General features: G+C 38.2%; 1 protein-coding gene across 3 annotated transcripts in view; it reads left to right on the top strand.

Moving 5' to 3' along the window:
* The window catches only part of CDH20 (cadherin 20), a 212,557-nt gene that overhangs the window by 159,209 nt on the left and 27,167 nt on the right, over window positions 1-26,181 (top strand). For all 3 annotated transcript variants that reach the window (XM_082417959.1, XM_082417957.1, XM_082417958.1), the window contains 3 exons: window positions 10,318-10,571; window positions 23,243-23,379; window positions 25,591-25,712. In XM_082417959.1, the coding sequence (XP_082274085.1) occupies window positions 10,318-10,571; window positions 23,243-23,379; window positions 25,591-25,712 (513 nt within the window). The remainder of the gene's footprint in view (window positions 1-10,317; window positions 10,572-23,242; window positions 23,380-25,590; window positions 25,713-26,181) is intronic.

Raw genomic sequence — 26,181 nt, 5'->3', positions numbered from 1 at the left:
GTTTGTAGATTTTTTGATGCTGGCCATTCTGACTGGTGTAAGGTGATACCTCATTGTAGTTTTGATTTGCATTTCTCTAATGATTAGTGATGTTGAGCATCCTTTCATGTGTTTGTTGGCAATGTGTATATCTTCTTTGGACAAATGTCTATTTAGGTCTTCTGCCCATTTTTGGATTGGGTTGTTTTTTTTGATATTGAGCTGCATGAGCTGCCTGTATATTTTGGAGATTAATCCTTTGTCAGTTGCTTCATTTGCAAATATTTTCTCCCATTCTGAGGTTTCTCTTTTTGTCTTGTTTATGCTTTCCTTTGCTGTGCAAAAGCTTTTAAGTTTCATTAGGACCAATTTGTTTATTTTTATTTCCATTTCTGTAGGAGGTGGGTCAAAAAGGATCTTGCTGTGATTTATGTCATGGAGTGTTCTGCCTATGTTTTCCTCTAAGAGTTTGATAGTGTCTAGCCTTACATATAGGTCTTTAATCCATTTTGAGTTTATTTTTCTCTATGGTGTTACGGAGTGCTCTAATTTCATTCTTTTAAATGTAGCTGTCCAGTTTTCCCAGCACCACTTATTGAAGAGGCTGTCTTTTCTCCATTGTATATTCTTGCCTCCTTTATCAAAGCTAAGGTGACCATATGTGTGTGGGTTTATCTCTGGGCTTTCTATCCTGTTCCACTGATCTATATTTCTGTTTTTGTGCCAGTACCATACTGTCTTGATTACTGTAGCTTGTAGTACAGTCTGAACTCCAGGAGTCTGACTCCTCCAGCTCCATTTTTCTTTCTCAAGATTGCTTTGGCTATTCAGAGTCTTTTGTGTTTCCATAGAAATTGTGAAATTTTTTGTTCTAGTTCTGTGAAAAATGCCACTGGTAGTTCGATAGGGATTGCACTGAATCTGTAGACTGCTTTGGGTAATACAGTCATTTTCACAATGCTGATTCTTCCAATCAAAGAACATGGTATATCTCTCCATCTTTCTGTATCATCTTTAATTTCCTTCATCAGTATCTTATAGTTTTCTGCATACAGGTCTTTTGTCTCCTTAGGTAGGCTTATTCCTAGGTGTTTTATTCTTTTTGTTGCAATGGTAAATGGGAGTGTTTCCTTAATTTCTCTTTCAGATATTTCATCATTAGTGTATAGGAATGCAAGAGATTTCTGTGCATTAATTTTGTATCCTGCTACTTTACCAAATTCACTGATTAGCTCTAGTAGTTTTCTGGGAGGATCTTTAGGATTCTCTATGTATAGTATCATGTCATCTGCAAACAGTGACAGCTTTACTTCTTCTTTTCCGATTTGGATTCCTTTTATTTCTTTTTCTTCTCTGATTGCTGTGGCTAAAACTTCCAAAACTATGTTGAATAACAGCAGTGAGAGTGGGCAACCTTGTCTTGTTCCTGATTTTAGTGGAAATGGTTTCAGCTTTTCACCATTGAGAACAATGCTGGCTGTGGGTTTGTCATATATGGCCTTTATTATGTTGAAGTAAGTTTCCTCTATGCCTACTTTCTAGAGAGTTTTTATCATAAATGGGTGTTAAATTTTGTCAAAAGCTTTTTCTGCATCTATTGAGATGATCATATGGTTTTTATTCTTCAGTTTGTTAATATGGTGTATCACATTGACTGATTTACGTATACTGGAGAATCCTTGCATGATCAAGTGGGATAAACCCCACTTGATCATGGTGTATGATCCTTTTAATGTGCTGTTGGATTCTGTTTGCTAGTATTTTGTTGAGAATTTTTGCATCTATGTTCATCAGTGGTATTGGTCTGTAGTTTTCTTTTTTTGTGACATCTTTGTCTGGTTTTGGTATCAGGGTGATGGTGGACTCGTAGAATGAGTTTGGGAGTGTTCCTCCCTCTGCTATATTTCGGAAGAGTTTGAGAAGGATAGGTGTTAGCTCTTCTGTACATGTTTGGTAGAATTTGCCTGTGAAGCCATCTGGTCCTGGGCTTTTTTTGTTGGAAGATTTTTAACCACAGCTTCAATTTCAGTGCTTGTGACTGGTCTGTTTATATTTTCTATTTCTTCCTGGTTCAGTCTCAGAAGGTTGTGCTTTTCTAAGAATTTGTCCATTTCGTCCAGGTTGTCCATTTTATTGTCATATACTTGCTTGTAGTAATCTTTCATGTTCCTTTGTATTTCTGCAGTGTCAATTGTTACTTCTTCTGTTTCATTCTATTGATTTGACTCTTTTCCCTTTTTCCTTGATGAGTCTGGCTAATGGTTTATCAATTTTGTTTACCTTCTCAAAGAACCAGCTTTTAGTTTTATTGTTCTTTGCTACCGTTTCCTCCATTTCCTTTTCATTTATTTCTGTTCTGATCTTTATGATTTCTTTCCTTCTGCTAACTTTGGGGTTATTTTGTTCTTGTTTCTCCAATTGCTTTAGGTGTCAGTTTAGGTTGTTTATTTGAGTTTTTTCTTGTTTCTTGAGATAGGACTGTATTGCTATAAACTTCCCTCTTAGATCTGCTTTTTCTGCATCCCATAGGTTTTGGGTCATCGTGTTTTCATTGTCATTTGTTTCTAGGTATTTTTTGATCTCCTCTTTGATTTCTTCAGTGATCTCTTGGTTATTTAGTAGTGTACTGTTTAGCCTCCAATGTGTTTGCATGGTTTACAGTTTTTTTCCTTTAACTGATATCTAATCTTATAGCGCTGTGGTAAGGAAAGATACTTGATACGATTTCAATTTTCTTAAATTTACCAAGGCTTGATTTGTGACCCAAGATATGATCTACCCTGGAGAACGTTCCATGAGCACTTTAGAAGAAAGTATATTCTGTTGTTTTTGGATGAAATGTCCTATAAATATCAATTAAATCCATCTTGTTTAATGTGTCACTTAAAGCTTGTGTTTCCTTATTTATTTTCATTTTGGATGATCTGTCCGTTGGTGAAAGTTGGGTGTTAAAGTACCCTACTATGACTATTACTGTCAATTTCCCCTTTTATGGCTGGTACCATTTGCCTTATGTATTGAGGTGCTCCTATGCAGGGTGCATAAATATTTACAATTGTTATATCTTCTTCTTGGATTGATTCCTTGATCATTATGTGGTGTCCTGCTTTGTATCTTGTAATAAACAATTTTTATTTTAAAGACTATTTTGTCTGATATAAGAATTGCTACTCTAGCTTTCTTTTGATTTCCATTTGCATCGAATATCTTTTTCCAACCCCTCACTTTCAGTCTGTATGTGTCCCTGGGTCTGAAGTGGGTCTCTTGTAGACAGCATATATATGGGTCTTGATTTTGTATCCATTCAGCTAGTCTACGTCTTTTGGTGGGAGCATTTAATCCATTTACATTTAAGGTAATTATCGATATGTATGTTCCTGTTACCATTTTCTTAATTGTTTTGGGTTTGTTATTGTAGGTCTTTTCCTTCTCTCGTGTTTCCTGCCTAGAGAAGTTCCTTTAGCATTTGTTGTGAAGCTGGTTTGGTGGTGCTGAATTCTCTTAGCTTTTGCTTGTCTGTAAAGGTTTTAATTTCTCCGTTGAATCTGAATGAGATCCTTGCTGGGTAGAGTAATCCTGGTTGTAGGTTTTTCCCTTTCATCACTTTAAATATGTCCTGACACTCCCTTCTGGCTTGCAGAGTTTCTGCTGAAAGATCAGCTGTTAACCTCATGGGGATTCCCTTGTATGTTATTTGTTGCTTTTCCCTTGTTGCTTTTAATATTTTTTCTTTGTATTTAATGTTTGATAGTTTGATTAATATGTGTCTTGGCGTGGTTCTCCTTGGATTTATCCTGTATGGGACTCTGTGCTTCCTGGACTTGACTATTTCCTTTCCCATATTAGGGAAGTTTTCAACTATAATCTCTTCAAATATTTTCTCAGACCCTTTCTTTTTCTCTTCTTCTTCTGGGACCCCTATAATTTGAATGTTGGTGCGTTTAATGTTGTCCCAGAGGTCTCTGAGATTGTCCTCAATTCTCTTCATTCGTTTTTCTTTACTCTGCTCTGCGGTAGTTATTTCCACTATCTTATCTTCCAGGTTACTTATCCATCCTTCTGCCTCAGTTATTCTGCTACTGATTCCTTCTAGAAAATTTTTAATTTCATTTATTGTGTTGTTCATCAGTTTGTTTGCTCTTTAGTTCTTCTAGGTCCTTGTTAAACATTTCTTGTATTTTCTCCATTCTATTTCCAAGATTTTGGATCATCTTTACTATCATTACTCTGAATTCTTTTTCAGGTAGACTGCCTATTTCCTCTTCATTTGTTTGGTCTGGTGAGTTTTTACCTTGCTCCTTCATCTGATGTGTATTTCTCTGTCTTCTCATTTTGCTTAACTTACTGTGTTTGAGGTCTCCTTTTCACAGGCTGCAGGTTCGTAGTTCCCATTGTTTTGGGTTCTGCCCTCACTGGGTATGGTTGGTTCAGTGGGTTGTGTAGGTTTCCTGGTGGAGGGACTGGTGCCTGTGTTCTGATGGATGAGGCTGGATCTTGTCTTTCTGGTGGGCAGGACCGCGTCCAGTGATATGTTTTGGGGTGTCTGTGAACTTACTATGATTTTAGGCAGCCTCTATGATAATGGGTGGGGTTGTGTTCCTGTCTTGCTAGTTGTTTGGCATAGGGTGTCCAGCACTGGAGATTGCTGGTCACTGAGTGGAGTGGGTCTTAGCGTTGAGATGGAGACCTCTGGGAGAGCTCTCGCCGATTGATATTATATGGGGTCAGTAGGTCTCTGGTGGACCAATGTCCTGAACTCGGTTCTCCCACCTCAGAGGCTCAGGCCTGACACCTGGCCGGAGCACCAAGACCCTGTCACCCACACGGCTCAGAAGAAAAGGGAGAAAATTAAAAAATAATAAAGAAAGAAAATAATAAAATAAAGTTATTAACATAAAAAATTTAAAAATACATATTATTAAAATAAAAAAGTAATTTATTAAAAAAAAAAGAAGAGAGCAATCAAAACAATAAACAAATCCACCAATGATAACAAGCACTAAAAACGACACTAATAATAAACGGACAGATAGAACCCTAGGACAAATGGTAAAAGTAAACCTATACAGACAAAATCACACAAAGAAGTATATACATACACACTCCCAAAAAGAGAAAAAGGGAAAAAAATATATATGTATATATATTAAAAAAAGGAAGAGAGCCACCAAATCAATAAACAAATCTACCAGTGATAATAAGCTCTAAATATTAAACTAGGTAAACATAAAACTAGAAACAAATTAGACGCAGAAAGCAAACCCCAAGTCTACAGTTGCTCCCAACGTCCACCGCCTCAGTTTTGGGATGATTCGTTGTCTATTCAGGTATTCCACAGATCGCAGGGTACATCAAGTTGACTGTGGAGGTTTAATGCGCTGCTCCTGAGGCTGCACAGAGAGATTTCCCTTTCTCATCTTCGTTCGCACAGCTCCTGGGGTTCAGCTTTGGATTTGGCCTCGCCTCTGCACGTAGGTCACCCTCTGGCATCTGTTCTTCACCCAGACAGGAGCGGGTTAAAGGAGTAGTTGATTCGGGGGCTCTGGCTCACTCAGGCTGGGGGGAGGGAGGGGTATGGAATGCGGGGCGAGCCTGCGGAAGCAGAAGCCAAAATGTTGCAACAGCCTGAGGCGCGCCGTGCGTTCTCCCAGGGAAGCTGTCCCTGGATCATGGGACCCTGGCAGTGGCGGGCTGCACAGGCTCCTGGGAGAGGAGGTGTGGATAGTGACCTGTGCTTGCACACAGGATTCTTGGTGGCTGCACCAGCAGCGTTAGCATTCCATGCCCATCTCTGGGGTCCAAGCTGATAGCCACGGCTTGCGCCCATCTCTGGAGTTCGTTTACGCGGTGCTCTGAATCCCCTCTCCTCATGCACCCCAAAACAATGGTCTCTTGCCTCTTTGGCAGGTCCAGACTTTTTCCCGGACTCCCTCCCAGCTAGCTGTGGCGCACTAGCCCCCTTCAGGCTGTGTTCACACAGCCAACCCCAGTCCTGTCCCTGGAATCTGACCTCCGAAGCCTGAGCCTCAGCTCCCAGCCCCCACCCGCCCCGGCAGGTGAGCAGACAAGCCTCTCAGGCTGGTGAGTGCCAGTCGGCACTGATCCTCTGTGCGGGAATCTCTCCACTTTGCTCTCTGCACCCCTGTTGCTGCACTCTCCTCTGTGGCTCCGAAGCTTCCCTCCACACCCACCGCCCGTCTCCGCCAGTGAACGGGCTTCCTAGTGTGTGCAAACTTTTCCTCCTTCACAGCTCCCTCCCAGAGGTGCAGGTCCCATCCCTATTCTTTTGTCTCTGTTTTTCCTTTTTTCTTTTGCCCTACCAAGGTACGTGGGGAGTTTCTTGCCTTTTGGGAAGTCTGAGGTTTTCTGCCAGCATTCAGCAGGTGTTCTGTAGGAGTTGTTCCACATGTAGATATATTTTTGATGTATTTGTGGGGAGAAAAGTGATCTCCATGTCTTACTCCTCTGCCATCTTGAAGGTCCTCCCTGACACATTCCTCATCACTGTTTTATATATCACTTAAAACACACACACACAAAAACCTCCTGCTAATTTGAATGATACAATGCTTTCTCATTCCTTTGTTTGTAGTTACTGGAAAAGCCCTTGCAGACACAGATGTATTTGCTTCACTAATATCAGATTTATTCCCTGCTATTGTTTCCATACCATTTTACCTACACAGCAACTTTTGTTTCAATGTTGAATCATAATACAATCTTTCTGAAGACATTTTAGAAGGCAGTAAAGTTCAACACATGTATTACCAACAAGTGCAGAACTCAACCGAAGTACAGCGTGAACGACTTTGACCAGGTTTGGCTAGCACAAATGGTGACAACTACATCGTACCTCTCGTTGGGCCTACAGCAATTATAAGATGCTATCAATTGGAGAAGCAACCCTATTTCCAAAATGTCAAAATACAAAAAAATGTGTATCTTTAAATCATTGAAATATGGCAACGTAAAGTCTGTATATATCATCATTCAACTAGTATCAATACATGTTAATACACTGAAAAACTTTTACACTACTCAATGTAACAACATGTTTGGGTTTTAGGCCCTCCCTAGGTACTGGGGAATAAAAATCTGACTAAATCATAATCTTTGCCCTTTAGTATCATGAAGGCAACCAACACAGAAAGAAATATTTATAATACAAAATAAGAAGAGCCATAATGGAAGTAAGACAAAGTGCTATGGGAAAAGAAGAGGGAATGATTAATGCTGCTTAGGGGAACTGCATTACTATTTTGTAACATAATTTTCATTACTCAATTTTCAAGGCTATAATAACTTCATTTTTATGTGCTCCAACTCTAGGAAATTTCTTGAATTTAACTTGGGTTCTCAGACATTACTACTCTTTGATTTACTATTTAAATATGTAAAAACAAGTACAAAAACTTTTCTAGACAGAAATGTCAAACTCATATCAATTATGGGCAATTTAAAGTTTAGGGTATTTAAGGCAAAGTTTTCTTTAAATTTTAAATAATAAAATTATTTAAGGGAGACGATAATCTTAAATAATATAAAAATCACTAAGTAACTTATTTAAAAAGAAATTTTAACAATAATTAAAAACTCACTCGTCTTTCAACAGTGCTAGAAAAATTGGATGTCTGTATACAAAAAAAATAATAATAAAGAACCTTGATTCATAGCTACAAAAATAAACCCAAAATAGATGATTTACCTAAATGTGAAAAACTAAAACTATAAAATTTCTAGAAGAAAACAGAGAATAAAGTCTTTGTGACCCTGATTAGGTAATTTTTTTAGATATGACACCAAAATCCCAATCTACAAAATAAAAAGTGATAAATGAGACTTCATCAAAATTGAGTGAAAAAATAAATCACAGATTGGGAGAAAATATTTGCAAATCACCTGCCTGATAAAAGACTTTAATATAAAATATATAAAGAACTCTTCAAGAAGATATAAAGATGCTCAACATAATTAGGCATTAGGGAAATGCAAATCAAAACCACAATGAGATACCGTTTCACACCCAGCAGGATGCTAAAACCAGAAAAACTGACAAAACCAAATAATGACAAGGATGTGGAGCAACCAGAACTCTCATACATTCCTGGTGGGAATGCAAAATGTTACAGCCACTTTGAAAATTGGTTTGGAAGTTTCTTATAAAGTTTAAAATATGCTTACCAAATAATCCTGTGATCCCACTCCTAGGTATTTACCCAAGTGAAATGAAAACCTATGTTCCCACAAAAACCTGTATACAAATGTTCATAGTAGCTTTATGCATAATCATCAGAAATTGGAAACAACTCAAATGTAGCTCCAGTGGAGGATGGATAAACAAACTGTGGTACATCCATACAATGCAATACTACTTGGAAATAAAAGGGACAAACTCCACATTCACAATCACATGAATGAATCTCAAATGCATATGTTAAGTGAAAGAAACCAGACTCAAAAGACTACACACTGAATGACTGCATTTATATGACATTCTTGTAAAAGGGATACAAAATAGATCAGTGGGTGCCAGGTGGGTGGGATCTGACCACAAAGAGGTACTGATCAGGGCATAATGGGGTGATGGAACTGTTCTATATCTTAATTATCATAGGAGACACATACATAACTATATACATTTGTCAAAACCTACAAAAATTTACACTAAAAAAGATGAATTTTAATGTATATAAGTTACATCTTAATTTTTACAAAATTCATACCAAATTAGAAAAATGACTTAAAATTAAAGGAACAACATATTTTGCCTAGCTCAAACCTAACATAAACAATCAGTGTCCACTTTGGGTTACTTCTACATAAGGAAAGAATTCTAAAAGAATACAATGTAATTTACCAGGAAAGATAAATGTCTAGACGTAAAACAGCAGTATAAATAAAATAAACTGGTAAACCTATTCCTTCAAATTTATTGAAACATGAGTGGCAGATATCCCTGTTTATGAAAACCCTGCCTTTTGACTAAGAACTACGGACGCAGGGCGGCTGGTGGAAATGGCCACTTTGTTCAAATGGGAAAGGTGGACTCCATGAAACGAAGAGTACAAAGTATGGTGCTAAGTAAATACAGGACAAGCGGTAAACCAACAACAGCAACAAAACAAACAAAAAACTTTTTGTTAGAATTTGAAAATAACAAATTTAGTTAAAGCAATTCCTACTGCTGTTTGTTTCTCAAAAGCAAACCACTTGCTTAGACACATGCCTCTTTCTAACATGAGACGTGCTGACATTCAGCACATTTTATGAAAAAGGGACAAATGAATGAAATGTTTAGCTAGAAAAACTTGTCATCACCAAGTGGACATGTGACTTTTAAGCTTTAGTAACTGCTTCACTATCCTCTGTAATTATAGAATTGAGTTTCCATCATTTTTTAAATTATTAATGATATTTTGAGGTAAGTTTTGCTTTAAACTTTTATACATTTTTGTCAGTTAAAAAAAAAAAACACAAATGGATTATTCTTGAGATGGCATTCAAGTCCACTTTCTGCCCTAAAGTGCTGTATTTATTTTGACATAAAACATTCTGAAGGTGGAGATAGATCCAAAAAAGGAAACACCAAAAAGTTATATTTTACGACATGGGGTTTTATTAGACAAAGTTAAACTTTTGGGGGTGAGCCCTGAATGAGGAATTTAAAAATCAAGAGCAGCATTTCTACTCTGACACAGCGTAACCACATCAGCTTAGGCCAGTCTGCTAGCTCGCTGAGTCTCAGTTTCTTTAACTGTAAAATGAGGCATTGGATTAGGTTTTTAAAAAAGATTGTCTATGATAAACTGAACACACAAATATTGATCTGACACAGTGCTCTGAGAACCTTTGTGAGGTGTTTATTGATAGTTTCTTGGAAAAAAATCACTATTGCCTTTGTACTCAAGAATTGGTTTTTTTTAAAGGAAGAAAACAGAAAAGCCTAGGCCTCAGTTGTATGGATACGCTGAAATAGAACTCAAACTCTCTCTTAATTATCATGACACCTTTTCAAATGAACAAGCATTTCTAAAGATGACCATGCTGATTAAAGAGTAGACAAGTTAAGTCAGCCCTGCCCAGGGTACAGTGGCTTTCTTCATCAGCAAACTGGCTTCCTTTAGCATCTTCCTTACTTTCTTTACCAAATTGTTGAAACTGACATTAAGACCAAGAACCATGGAACAAAAGAAAAAATTCCCTTATTTTTCCTCTTGCCTCTTTTCCACCATTTTAATGCATTTGGGAATCTACCCACTAGCCAGCAGTATCATCCATCCTTTAGAACCCTGACGTATATGCTCCTAACTGATCTATTTTCCTGTCATTACTTTTCAGCCCCTGAGTTTTGAAACCAAGAAAAGCTACACCTTAAAAGTGGAGGGAGCCAATCCTCACCTAGAGATGCGTTTTCTGAACCTAGGTCCATTTCAGGACACAACCACAGTGCACATCAGTGTGGAAGATGTGGATGAGCCCCCTGTGTTTGAACCTGGCTTTTATTTTGTGGAGGTACCTGAAGATGTGGCAATTGGAACAACCATACAGATAATTTCTGCCAAGGATCCAGATGTGACCAACAACTCAATCAGGTTTTTCTACACATTTCACCTTATCCTTATATCCTGGAATCTTCCCTTATCTAATTTTCTAGCACTTTTTCTCTGCTTCTTCCATCTCTGGACACTCTCCTATTTCTTTAAATTCTTTTTTCTTAAATAACATGGACTCTTCATGTTATTTAGAAATGAAGTACCATTATGTCTACAACTCACTGTCAGCTGGTTCAGCAACACACACACACACACCTCTCAATTCTCAGTTGTGGCCTTACTGACATTTGGGGGTGGATAATTCTTTGTTGAGGGAGCTGCCTGTTCAATGTATTGTACAATGTTTAGCAGCATCTCTGGCCTCTACCTACAAAATGCTAGTAGCACCCCCTGAGTTGTAACAATCTAAAAAGTCCCCAGATATTGCCAAATAGACAGATATATAGATGTCAAAACATTAAAAATCGTTGAATCTTAGTGGTGAATATAAAGGTGATTACTGTACATTCTTTTAATTTTTATGAACCTTTGACATTTTTACTTTAAAAAATGGAAAAAATAACATATATAAACACATATTTCCATATACTATACAAAGAACAGACATAGAAACTACTACTGTTGTCAACAGCTTTGATGCCATGTAGACTGGCTTTCTACTGCAAGCCCACATACCAGCCTCTCCAAAGTACGTTTGAACATCAAGATTCCAACCTAGATGCTTCCCCCTCAGGAGGGGTAGAGAGCTGCTCTTATAGCCATGGCCATCTCCTGTCGACTATGGAACCAAAGTGCAGACAGCTGGTGGACAGATTGACACTTCAACCTTCCAGAGCAACTGCCAAGCCTCTGAAGCTTGACACAAAAGATCAGGATTCCAAGGCTGTTTGAGACCATCTGTCACATTAATTGTTGAAAGCCACACAAATGGATCTAGGGCTTTAGTGCAGATAGCACATTTTAAACACACCCTGATTCATCAAAGGCCTTTTCTGTCAGCCGGTTACTTTCCTCACCTGGTGCCATTTTGTATTTAATGAAAATGTGCTTTTGCAGTTTAATAAAGATGGTTCTCTCCTGAGTTTAACTATACTGGGGGAAATCTGCTTCCTCTAACCAATTAGAAAACATTTTACATTTTCAGGCATTAAAATGGCTAAAATTATTTTGCTTGAATTCTGTTATTTGATTTTTAGAAGAAAACTAATCTTTATGAGCTATAACAATTTTATAGAAGTGATATTTCAACCTTAAGCTTTTTAAATGTATAATAGAAGTTAATGGAATCATATTATCCCCAAAACAACAACACAAATGAAACCAATTCTACTATAAATTTATATTTGTAATATAAATATTATATTTATATCAGAAGCCAAGAATATATATCTATCTTCTGATTAATCTATTCATATCAGAGACACTACTGTGGGAAAAAACTCTAGAGAATAAAACTTTATGGAGGGAAAGTGTTTGAAATAAAACAAGCACAGTTTGAAAAAAATCAGATCTCATTTCTAAAAGAGTCAATCAGAATATCCAGTGGATGCTTCCACATCTTCTTTCCAGATTCTGATTCTGGACTCCTACATGGTAAGCACTGGAAATATGATTTTGTCAGGAGTCACACTACTAAATGACAAGTAAGAGAGACTGAAAGCAGTCAAGAAACAAGGAAATTCACACACACACACACACACACACACACACACACACACCCCTAGAGTGAATGTGCACTATTCAGGACTAAAGTCGTTATCTCAACACATATCTAGGAAGGAAACAGAAACACCCGCAGGCCTAGATCCACTGCTGGCATGGAGCAAAATGAGGATACAAAATGAGGGAATCCTGTCTGGCTAACAGAAAATGCTGCTTCAGATGATGTGCCACTGAAAACTGTCAGTTGGCTGGCATGGCACTGATGCAATTAGCATCAGGGAGGTCTACAGTGGGGTGCCTGTGTAGTCCAATACATCCCAGTCAGGAGGAATCCAAGAGTGAACAGGCGGGAGGCATAGAGCAGGGTCCACTGGGCTTATTCTAGGGCAGGGTTCTAGGTCTTGAAAGAGAAACTGGCAAGAACAAGGCAACAGCCACAGGCCTGGAGGTAACAAGATAAGCGTTCAGGCACAGGGGATAGAGCAGAATTCCACTTATCATAACTAGAGATAATCGTCCTTCTGCATTTCGGTTGGAAAGAAGGAACAGAATTCAAATTGTGAGACAGAGTCTCTGACCCTTTGTACTGCCCCACAGGAACAAAGAATGGTCTCTGGAGCCAAGCAGAACACCAGGGGTCCTGCATTCTGAGAAGGAAAAGCACCTAGAAGTCAAATCTCTGGCTATTACTTAATAAACCCATTTGGAAAGTACTTTCCTACATTATCTTTCACCAAATTGCTTGTTTTCTCCTTATTTATCCTATAAAAGTTATTTTCTTTTAAAAATAATTTGAATATGCCATATGCCGCTTGTCTATCTTGTGCATTTTTGGTACAAATAAATGAGGTTCACATTCCTAAAAAGAAAGTGCATATTAAATCACCCAAAAAACAACATACCACCTGAGGTTCAAATGCTATGGATAAAAAGGTCACTGAACTTTTTAAAAAGATTATCAGGACTTTTATAATCTCACTTCTGGAAAGTTTATGGTGTGTTCAGGCATATAAGCTGGTCATCATTTATTAGTAAAGCCCAAAACTAAGTCTCCAGATTTAGTTATATGTACATGAAAAATACAGTGTTTGGATCACCTAAATTTTTAATAAATGCTCAAGGAATTTCTAGCAAGCAGGAAACTGAACCATTAGGCAACTGAAATAGGCTCCTGCTCGTATGGAAACAGCCTGTCCCCCTGTGCCTTCCTAGAGTGTGTGTGGATTTAGGGAGCCTGTCCAAGACACCCTACCTCCAAAATCACTCCTAAATTCAGAGAATGTCCTCAGCCAAGTAAACAAGCACGGAACTCAACGAACACCAGCTATTGTTCGCTGAAGGCAGTTTTGTATGTGTATGTTATGCCTATTCTGCCCACAGTAGGTGAGAATATTATGGTTAGAGAAAGGAAAACCACCTACGTAATTCACTAGTGTGTCCCAGCTTCCTCATTTTCTATCTGTATCTATGCCTTTAAATTTGTTCTCTTGACTCCTGAAAATTGGCCCAGTGTCCCATTCAGAGTAATGAATGCTATTATTGCCTCAATTCAGGCCCCGCTTGGGAAATGGAAGAGGAACTCCACTTGAGGGAGGCTTCTCTGAGGCAGGCTCGCAGCGGTTCCTCGCAGTGTGTCAGCGGGCAGTACTGTCATGGGTTCTGTCAGTTATTTCCATCACTCCATCTCCCCTACCATCTGTGACATTTGCTATGGCGTTGTAGGTTTGAATGCAGGAAGCTGGTTCATCATAGGCTGCCTCTCCCCTCAGCATTATGCCTACAGCTTGGAGAGCTGCCAACAGGGTTACGGCTCTGTGGGCTGAATGGCTGGCTTTTCTCCTGTTTGGGGAGCTGAAAGAAAAGACTGTCAGGAGCCAACCAGTATTTTTTTTCTAAGATAAATTCAAATCTTAAAATAGCCAGTAAACTTTAATACTAAATCACTAATTATACCTAAAAAAAACCGCTCCAGTTAATTTTAAATTAACTTTGTAGGCATGTGTTTATTCTTTATTAAATAGTCAACTGTTGGCTATCATGGCTTAATCTATCTTCAAAAAAGAGTTAAGGCTTTGTTTCCTGAAACAATCTCATACATTCCATATGCCTAGGTTTGATTCCCAGACGTGCAACCTTGGGCAAATGTCTTAACCTTTCCATGCTCCAGTTTTCTCATCTGTAAAATGGGGATGATAACAGTACCTACCTCATAGGTTTATTGTGGGGATTATATGAGTCAATACAGGTAAGATGTTTAGAGCAGTGCCTGGCTACAGTAACAGGGTCAGAAGCAGAGAGAAGCATTACTTTACTTATTTAAATTTCCCAACACTTGGAGAGTTAGAACTGAAATGTTTCCAACTTCTCCAGCCTTTAGTGGTCACCTTTCCCTTTAATTCCTAATTCTCTGAACAGTCATCCTGAATCTCTGTAGGAAAAAATACATACTTGAAACAAAATACTTTACCAAATAATACATATACTGGTATATACTGTATATATATATATATCTATTTATATATATTGAAACAAAAGTTTTACCATCAATATTTACCCTTACTGGAATACAGTCTGGCATACATATACATGTTCTTTCTACACTAGTCATAACCCACCATATTTATTTCAGATTGAAAAACAATGCACTAAAGTAAAGAAACGACTTACTCCCATCAAATGGGCAGTATTTCCCAGTTTCAACAACTTTAAGATAGAGACTGCAATTGCCGGCAACTTTTTTTGGCCATGCCGTGCAGCTTGTGGGATCTTAGTTCCCTGACCAGGGACTGAACCTGGGCCCTTGGCAGTGAAAGCCTGGAGTCCTAACCACTGGACCACCAGGGAATTCTGCTGGCAACTTTTTTTTTAATTAATTTTTACTGGATTATAGTTGATTTACAATGTTGTGTTAGTTTCAGGTTTACAGCAAAGTGAATCAGTTATACATATACATATATCCACTCTTTTAGATTCTACTCCCATATAGGAGAGTTCCCTGTGCTATACAGTAGGTTCTTATTAGTTATCTATTTTATATATAGTAGTGTGTATATGTCAATCCCAAACTCCCCCCCGCTTCCTCCTTGATAACCGTGAGTTTGTTTTCTACATCTGTGACTCTATTTCTGTTTTGAAAATAGGTTCGTTTGCACCCGCTGGCAACTTTAAATGGAATTTTGAACCCAATATGTTACAATAGCTTATATATATATATATATATATATATATATATATATATATATATAAATATAATATATAAGAAATAGAATCATTTATATATAATTTACAGTATATTACATATTATATATATACAATAGTTTATATATAAACACATATATGTTTCAAATCTTACTGTTAGCTGCAAATTATTAGCTGTGTAACTGTATGAAAGTGACTTAACTTCTCTAAGTCCTAGTTTCCTGTTAGGTGAGATAATACCTACGTCCTAGAGATGCTGTAGAACTTAAAAAGAAGCTATAGATAAATACAGCCCATCCTGAGCTCTCCACAGACTGGCCTGTAACTTGCAACATTGTGCCTTCTAGAATTGCAGTTTCTCTGCTATTCCCGAGTAAACGCAAGTTCAGAAACCCCATTAAAGGCTCTGGCCTAGAGTTTCCTCTTGCTCCTGTCTCTGTCACCCAACCAAAACCTGGAGCTTCCTCTGTGGCCCTGCATGGCATGCAGTGACTCCGCTCTGAGATCCAACAAATTTATGTGATTACAAGCTTAAACCCAAGAGGACCTTCAAGATGGCTGAGGGTAAGACGTGGAGATCACCTTCCTCCCCACAAATACATCAAAATACATCTACATGTGGAACAGCTTCTACAGAACATCTACTGAACGCTGGCAGAAGACCTCAGACTTCCCAAAAGGCAAGAAACTCCCCACGTACCTGGCTGTGTGGTTGACAGGGTCTTGGCGCTCTGGCCGGGTGTCAGGCCTGAGCCTCTGAGGTGGGAGGGCCGAGTTCAGGATACGGGGGCACCAGAAACCTCCCGGCCCCATGTAATATCAATCGGTGAGAGCTCTCCCAGAGATCTCCGTCTCAATGCTAAGACCCAGCTCCACTCAACAACCAGCAAGCTCCACTGCTGGACACCCTATGCCAAACAACTAGCAAGACAGGAACACAACCCCACCCATTAGCAGAGAGGCTGCCTAAAATCATAATAAGTTCACAGACACCCCAAAACATACCACCGGACACGGTCCTGCCCACCAGAAAGACAAGACCCAGCCTCATCCACCAGAACACAGGCACCAGTCCCCTCCACCAGGAAGCCTACACAACCACTGAACCAACGTGACCCACTGGGGGCAAACACCAAAAAAATGGGAACTACAAACCTGGAGACCCCAAACACAGTAAGTTAAGCAAAATGAGAAGACAGAGAAATACACAGCAGATGAAGGAGCAAAGTAAAAACCCACCAGACCAAACAAATGAAGAGGAAATAGGCAGTATAACTGAAAAAGAATTCAGAGTAATGAGAGTAAAGGTGATCCAAAATCGTGGAAACAGAATGGAGAAAATACAAGAAACGTTTAACAAGGACCTAGAAGAACTACAGAGTAAACACACAATGATGAATGACACAATGAATGAAATTAAAAACTCTCCAGAAGGAATCAATAGCAGAATAACTGAGGCAGAAGAACAGATAAGTGAACTGAAGATAAAATAGTGGAAATAACTATCACAGAGCAGAATAAAGAAAAAAGAATGAAAAGAATTGAGGACAGTCTCAGAGACCTCTGGGACAACATTAAACACACCAACATTCGAATTATAGGGGTCCCAGAAGAAGAAGAGAAAAAGAAAGGGTCTGAGAAAATATTTGAAGAGATTATAGTTGAAAACTTCCATAATATGGGAAAGGAAATAGTCAATCAAGTCCAGGAAGTGCAGAGAGTCCCATACAGGATAAATCCAAGGAGAACCACGCCAAGACACATATTAATCAAACTATCAAACATTAAATACAAAGAAAAAATATTAAAAGCAACAAGGGAAAAGCAACAAATAACATACAAGGGAATCCCCATGAGGTTAACAGCTGATCTTTCAGCAGAAACTCTGCAAGCCAGAAAGGAGTGGCAGGACATATTTAAAGTGATGAAAGGGAAAAACCTACAACCAGGATTACTCTACCCAGCAAGGATCTCATTCAGATTCAACGGAGAAATTAAAACCTTTACAGACAAGCAAAAGCTAAGAGAATTCAGCACCACCAAACCAGCTTCACAACAAATGCTAAAGGAACTTCTCTAGGCAGGAAACACGAGAGAAGGAAAAGACCTACAATAACAAACCCAAAACAATTAAGAAAATGGTAACAGGAACAAACATATCGATAATTACCTTGAATGTAAATGGATTAAATGCTCCAACCAAAAGAAACAGACTGGCTGAATGGATACAAAAACAAGACCCATATATATGCTGTCTACAAGAGACCCACTTCAGACCTAGGGACACATACAGACTGAAAGTGAGGGGATGGAAAAAGATATTCCATGCAAATGGAAATCAAAAGAAAGCTGGAGTAGCAATTCTCATATCAGACAATAGTCTTTAAAATAAAGACTGTTTGTTACAAGAGACAAAGAAGGACACCACATAATGATCAAGGGATCAATCCAAGAAGAAGATATAACAATTGTAAATATTTATGCACCCAACATAGGAGCACCTCAATACATAAGGCAAATCCTAACAGCCATAAAAGGGGAAATCGACAGTAACACAATCATAGTAGAGGACTTTAATGCCTCACTTTCACCAACAGACAGATCATCCAAAATGAAAATAAATACGGAAACACAAGCTTTAAATGACACATTAAACAAGATGGACTTAATTGATATTTATAGGACATTCCATCCAAAAACAACAGAAAACACTTTCTTCTGAAGTGCTCATGGAACATTCTCCAGGTTAGATCATATCCTGGGTCACAAATCAAGCCTTGGTAAATTTAAGAAAATTGAAATCGTATCAAGTATCTTTTATGACCACAACACTATGAGACTAGATATCAATTACAGGAAAAAAAAAACTAAAAAATACGAACACATGGAGGCTAAAGAATACGCTACTAAATAACCAAGAGATCACTGAAGAAATCAAAGAGGAAATCAAAAAATACCTAGAAACAAATGACAATGAAAACACAATGACCCAAAACCTATGGGATGCAATAAAAGCAGTTCTAAGAGGGAAGTTTATAGCAATACAATCCTATCTCAAGAAACAAGAAAAATCTCAAATAAACAACCTAACATTACACCTAAAGAAGTTAGAGGAAAAAGAACAAAGAAACCCCAATGTAGCAGAGGGAAAGAAATCCTAAAAATCAGATCAGAAATAAAAGAAAAAGAAATGAAGGAAACCATGGCAAAGATCAATAAAACTAAAAGCTGGTTCTTTGAGAAGATAAACAAAATTGATAAACCATTAGCCAGACTCATCAAGAAAAAAAGGGAAAAGACTCAAATCAACACAATTAGAAATGAAAAAGGAGAAGTAACAACAGACCCTGCAGAAATAAAAAGGATCATGAGAGATTACTACAAGCAACTATATGCCAATAAAACAGACAACCTGGAAGAAATGGACAAATTCTTAGTAAAGTGCAACCTTCCGAGACTAAACCAGGAAGAAATAGAAAATATAAACAGACCAATCAGAAGCACTGAAATTGAAACTGTGATTAAAAATCTTCCAACAAAAGCCCAGAACCAGATGGCTTCACAGGCAAATTCTATCAAACATTTAGAGAAGAGCTAACACCTATCCCTCTTAAACTCTTCCAAAATATAGCAGAGGGAGGAACACTCTCAAACTCATTCTACGAGGCCACCATCACCCTGATACCAAAACCAGACAAAGATGTCACAAAAAAAGAAAACTACAGGCCAATATCACTGATGAACACAGATGCAAAAATCCTCAACAAAATACTAGTAAACAGAATCCAACAGCACATTAAAAGGATTATACACCATGATCAAGTGGGGTTTATCCCAGGAATGCAAGGATTCTACAGTATACGCAAATCAGTCAATGTGATACACCATATTAACAAACTGAAGGAGAAAAACCATATGATCATCTCAATAGATGCAGAAAAAGCTTTCGACAAAATTCAACACCCATTTATGATAAAAACTCTCCAGAAAGTAGGCATAGAGGGAACTTACCTCAACATAATAAAGGCCATACGTGACAAACCCACAGCCAACATCGTTCTCAATGGTGAAAAACTGAAACCATTTCCACTAAGATCAGGAACAAGACAAGGTTGCCCCCTCTCATCACTATTATTCAACATAGTTCTGGAATTTTTAGCCACAGAAATCAGAGAAGAAAAAGAAATAAGAAGAATCCAAATCAGAAAAGAAGCAGTGAAACTGTCACGGTTTGCAGATGACATCATACTATACAAAGAGAATCCTAAAGATGTTACCAGAAAACTACTAGAGCTAATCAATGAATTTGGTAAAGTAGCAGGATACAAAATTAAGGCAGAGAAGTCTCTTGCATTCCTATATACTAATGATGAAAAATCTCACAGAGAAATGGGAGTGTTTCCCATTTACCACTGCAACAAAAAGAATAAAATACCTAGGAATAAACCTACCTAAGGAGACAAAAGACCTGTATGCAGAAAGTATAAGACACTGATGAAAGAAAGTAAAGATGATACAGACAGATGGAGAGATATACCATGTTCTTGGACTGGAAGAATCAACATTGTGAAAATGACTATACTACCCAAAGCAATCTACAGATTCAATGAAATACCTATCCAACTACCAATGGCATTTATCACAGAACTAGAACAAAAAATTGCACAATTTGTATGGAAACACAAAAGACCCCGAATAGCCAAAGCAATTTTGAGAAGAAAAACGGAGCTGGAGGAATCAGACACCTGGACTTCAGACTGTACTACAAAGCTACAGTAATCAAGACAGCATGGCACTGACACAAAAACAGAAATATAGATCAATGGAACAGTATAGAAAGGCCAGAGATAAACCCACACACATATGGTCCCCTTATCATCGATAAAGGATGCAAGAATATACAATGGAGAAAAGACCACCTCTTCAATAAGTGGTGCTGGGAAAACTGGACAGCTACATGTAAAAGAATGAAATTAGAACACTCCCTAACACCATACACAAAAATAAACTCAAAATGTATTAAAGATCTAAATGTAAGGCCAGACACTATAAAACTCTTTAGAGGAAAACACAGGCAGAACACTCCATGACATAAATCACAGCAAGATCCTTTTTGACCCACCTCCTAGAGAAATGGAAATAAAAACAAAAATAAACAAATGGGACCTAACGAAACTTAAAACCTTTTGCACAGCAAAGGAAAGCATAAACAAGACGAAAAGACAACCCTCAGAATGGGAGAAAATATTTGCAAATGAAGCAAGTGACAAAGGATTAATCTCCAAAATATACAGGCAGCTCATGCAGCTCAATATCAAAAAAACAAACAACCCAATCCAAAAATGGGCAGAAGACCTAAATAGACATTTGTCCAAAGAAGATATACAGATTGCCAACAAACACATGAAAGGATGCTCAACATCACTAATCATTAGAGAAATGCAAATCAAAACTACATTGAGGTATCACCTTACACCAGTCAGAATGGCCAGCATCAAAAAATCTACAAACAATAAATGCTGGAGAGGGTGTGGAGAAAAGGGAACCCTCTTGCACTGTTGGTGGGAATGCAAATTGATACAGCCACTGTGGAGAACAGTATGGTGGTTCCTTAAAAAACTAAAACTAGAACTACCCTACGACCCAGCAATCCTACCACTGGGTATATACCTGGAGAAAAGCATAATTCAAAAAGAGTCATGTACCACAATGTTCACTGCAGCACTATTTACAATAGCCAGGACATGGAAGCAACCTAAGTGTCCATCGACAGATGAATGGATAAAGAAGATGTGGCACATATATACAATGGAATATTACTCAGCCATAGAAAGCAACGAAATTGAGTTATCTGTAGTGAGGTGGATGGACCTAGAGTCTGTCACACAGAGTGAAGTAAGTCAGAAAGAGAAAAACAAATACCATACACTAACACATATACATGGAATCTAAAAAAAAAAAAATGGTTCTGAAGAACCTAGGAGCAGGACAGGAATAAAGATGCAGACGTAGAGAATGAACTTGAGGACGTGGGGAGGGGGAAGGGTAAGCTGGGACGAAGTGAGAGAGGGGCATGGACATATATACACTACCAAATATAAAATAGAGAGCTAGTGGGAAGCAGCCGCATAGCACAGGGAGTCAGCTCGGTGCTTTGTGACCACCTAGAGGGCTGGGATAGGGAGGGTGGAAGGGAGGCTCAAGAGGGACGGGATATGGGGACATATGTATGCGTATGGCTGATTCACTTTGTTGTACAGCAGAGGCTGGCACAGCATTGTGAAGCAACTGTACTCCAATAAAGATGTTAAAAATATATGTATGTTTTTTAAAAAGAAGCTATAAAATGCCTGGTATTCAATAAACGGCAGCGATCATAACTACTGGCCATTACCAAGGACTACGTAAGATTCTAAAGGATGGTTCTCAATCATGGCTACATATCAAAATCCCTTATGAAGGTTTTTAAACATACAGATGCCTGAAACTCCCTCCATACTTAGTGGATCTCCTAATATGGGCACCAGGTAAGACAACTTAGGTGAGATAATACAAAGGGTCAGACTGCCAAATCAGATTCAACAGGAATTACAGATCTTACCCAATATCAAGGTAAATAAGGACTCAAAGGATATAAACAACAGCAAAATATGAGCTAAGCATTCTTTCCTTAGAGAGGTCTGAAACTGTCAGGTGTAGGTGCCTGTAACTATCCTTCTTTTTCCTGTATAAGGATGCATGTTGGTCCACACTGAATATGAAAAGTGTAAGCAAAGGATGAAGTGCAATGCTTGAACAGAAGGAGCCATTTTGATTATGGAACATCTACTTTTTTTTTTTTTTTTTTAATTTATTCATTTATTTATTTATTCATTCATTTATGGCTGTGTTAGGTCTTCGTTTCTGTGCGAGGGCTTTCTGTTGCTGTGGCAAGTGGGGGCCACTCTTCATCGCGGTGCGCGGGCCTCTCACTGTAGCCGCCTCTCCCGTTGCGGAGCACAGGCTCCAGACGCGCAGGCTCAGCAATTGTGGCTCACGGGCGTAGTTGCTCCGCGGCATGTGGGATCTTCCCAGACCAGGGCTCGAACCCGTGTCCCCTGCACTGGCAGGCAGATTCTCAACCACTGCGCCACCAGGGAAGCCCGGAACATCTACTTTTTATACCCCATTAATTACATAGCTCACATGACATTTTCCAGCACGCTGTGCCCAATAAATTCATAAATTCCAGGCTTCTTTACAATAAGCAACCTAGACAGACCTGGTCCATCTTGCTAGTAACATTCCACAGGTAAGGACATCCCATCTAGCAAATACCGTTAATGTGTTTGACAGCAGGTCAGTCATTAGTATGTTTACAAAAGACCTGATTCTAATCTTCCCTTCTCAATAGTTGATACAACTTACAGGAACCGGAACCACGTAACTATACCTTTTCCAGTTCCAATTTATCGTTTCTGGACTTATTTGAATAAAATTTGTTTTGAACAAAGATATGTAGGGGCTGACATTCAGAGTGTCCCAAAAGTCTTAGGGCAGTTTTAAGCTTTAAACAGCTGAAATTGATCTTTAAAAAGTGTAAAACTACCCTAAGTCTTTGGCACCCTGTTTTATTTCATTTTATGAATGAGGAAATTAAAGCAGTAATAGTTTGTTGTTGTTTTGTGTTTGGGGTTTTCTTTTGGGGGAGCGGGGAGGGTTTTTGGACAGATAAAACAGCAATGCAGTCTTCCAAGTGCCCATAACTGAGAACTATCCTGTTCCACAGGGCATGCACTCAGTTCTCTCATGTAATATGCCACAGTATGCTTATCCAAATAAAACGATGTGTGTAATCTCTGTTTTTACAGATATTCCATTGACAGAAGCAGTGACCCTGGAAGGTTCTTCTATGTTGACATTACAACAGGTGCCCTAATGACTGCGAGACCCCTTGACCGGGAAGAGTTTTCTTGGCATAATATCACTGTCCTTGCTATGGAAATGAGTAAGTAAAACAAAAAAACTGCTCTCCATACAGTGACAAAACAGAAGCACTGGAGAAAGTGGAAGTTTCTAGAGCTTGCTGAAACAAAAATTATCTTCTTTATGGAAAGGAATGGAAATCCTGGTTTATGCAAGTGAATGAATGTATTTAGTTCAAATACTTATTGAGGATCTTCTATATACCTAATCCTGTGCTAGAGATAAAAACACACAAACAAAACATGCAAAAGCAGCACAAAAAATAGCATCCTTAAACCAAAGAGCTAGACCTCTATATGAAGAAAAGGGACAACTCCTGAGAACTCTAAGAGGCTTTCAATCTTTAATAAGATTAGGAATGCACAAATAGTATAAAATATTATTATTGGATGAAAGGAAACATATCACCCTTATTACACACATACATATACACACACATGCATTTAAGAATTTCAGACATCTTACAACAAAAGACAGACTAACATAAACTTAAAGATAAAATTAAAACTAACATAAACTAAATTAACATATTATAATCTCAACACAAATTAGATTATATACTACTACATTCCATATTTTTCATAACACCTAGTGATGAGAAAGATTAAGGGAAATGACAAATACTAACATATTGGCAGAAGTATGTACAGCCATTCACGAGAGCAATTTGGTAACTAATCTTTGTATTAAGATCCCCCAATATATTCATACTCTTTTTCTCAAGAATTCTCCTTTAATAATTATCTTAAGGAAATAATCATAAATATTAACAAAGATTTATGTACCCAAATGTCCACTGCATTGTTATTTTAAAATAGGGGGGAATTACCTAAATGTCTAATAATAGGAGTTTGATTAAATAAATTATGGTACAGCCACACAGTAAAATGAGACTATCATGTTGATATTAATACCCATGCTTTCAAAGTATATTTCAATGACAAGGATAATCTTGCCCTAAAATATTAAAGCTCTAAATTCAACTTTATTTTTTTTTAATTTCAGTGCGTGTGTGTGTGTGTGTGTGTGTGTGTGTGTGTGTGTGTGTGTGTGTGTGTATTGGAGAGTTTGGACACATGTAATATACATAACGTACAATGGAGCTCTCTGGTGGTAGGACTATGGATCACATTTATTCTGATGTTTTTCTGAATTTTTCATTATTCCTTGTATAAACAAGCACCACCAAGTTACAATGAAAAAAATGTAAATATGGCAGCACTTCTGGTAACCAAGCAATAGAAATATTCAGGAGAAAAACACAGTATAGACATTTGAGAGAAAAAAAATGAACCAAAAGAACAGGGCATTCTGAGGTTTAATACAATTATTTACTAAGCATAATTTCTGTGTCTTATGATTTCTATTTTGTCTTCTTGGGATGGTGGCCAAAACAGAAAAAGGCAGGAGGGGCATTAGTGGGGCTGTGAAATTATCTTTGTGTGGTAACGCCAATGAAAAAACAGACCAAAAGGACGTATTTCCCCGTAAGTGACTACGAGTAACTTCTCCTACCCCAGCCAAAGATACAGATTTGGTGTGTGTTTGATCCTATAATATCTCCCTTAGTCCATAGGTGGAAATAAATGTGCAGTGTTATCTGTAATCCCATGAATAACTTGAAACCTTCTGAAACAGTAATTCAAAGAACTGATTACAGGTTTTCCCACTATCCAAAAGTAAAGTGTTCCTATGAAACCTTTTGTAAGCCAAAATGCTGTAAAATGAAGAAGCAATTACATTAGGACACATCTTGCTAACGGATGAGCAAAATAAAAAGCACAAATGCTCACAGACACAGTTCAAAGATATGGCAGCTTGATGCTGAGTATAGTTCCTGGGGAAAGAGCTTGTTGGTGCCACTCTCACTGCTCAGGGTGCGACCTGCCTTCAATTCTAGAATCTGAAGCATGAGCCAAGTGAGAAATTCAAAACCTCTTTTTAATATTCATTTTGTGATACCTGCTCCCCCCGAGTCTCATCCCTCCCCTCAACCTCCTGATATCACACACACTCTCCAACACAAAACTCGTCCTGCCCATGCTTATGTTCTGGCCACACTCTTAATAGGCAACCCCTGCATCCTTGTGTTGCTATTTCCATGTACTTTACCCATTCCTTTAAAAACCAGAATGAGGAGGTAAATTCCTATTCCAACAAAGAGCTGCTTTCTTGCATTTCTGAACCCTCCTCACCTTTGGTTTTTGTTTGTTTGTTTTGTGTGTGCTTTTAGACAATCCTTCCCAGGTTGGAAGCGTTCCTGTCACAATCAAAGTCTTAGATGTGAATGACAATGCTCCAAAGTTCCCCAGATTCTATGAAGCTTTTGTCTGTGAGAATGCCAAAGCAGGGCAGGTAAGGCAGCCTGTGAGGGTGCACCTTGGTGAACCCCCAACATGTGGAAACAACTGTTTCAGATAACCAGATTTGCCATCAAAGAAATTTAGACTCCAGAAACTAAGTTTACAAAAGAGAGTCCCCAACTTCTGTATATCAGGTTGCAACAGTTTATTTGTTAAGACAACTATTTCGAGCCTCCATTACATTTTATAGTCTAAACAAGGTTGTGAATCAAGGGGGCTTACTCACCTGTGAAGCCAGGTAGTTAGTTACCCACCCTGTAACTGAACTGTATGGAACCAACTGCAGTAACATGGGCTCTGGGTCCTGGAAATGAGGGACCATGGAGATGAAGATCGGCAGAAAAAAGGAGAGTCTTTTTCTCATTTTAGCACTCATCCTTGAAAGTGTTTGTAGTAAGGAAAGTTTAGTTTTTATATCTTCCTACCTCCCTTCCTTCTGGCAGCAAGTTTACAGACTGCCT

Source organism: Balaenoptera physalus (genome assembly GCF_965194825.1).
Source record: "Balaenoptera physalus genome assembly, chromosome: 12".
NCBI classification, from domain to species: Eukaryota; Metazoa; Chordata; class Mammalia; order Artiodactyla; family Balaenopteridae; genus Balaenoptera; species Balaenoptera physalus.
This window is presented reverse-complemented; position numbering and strand designations above follow the sequence as displayed.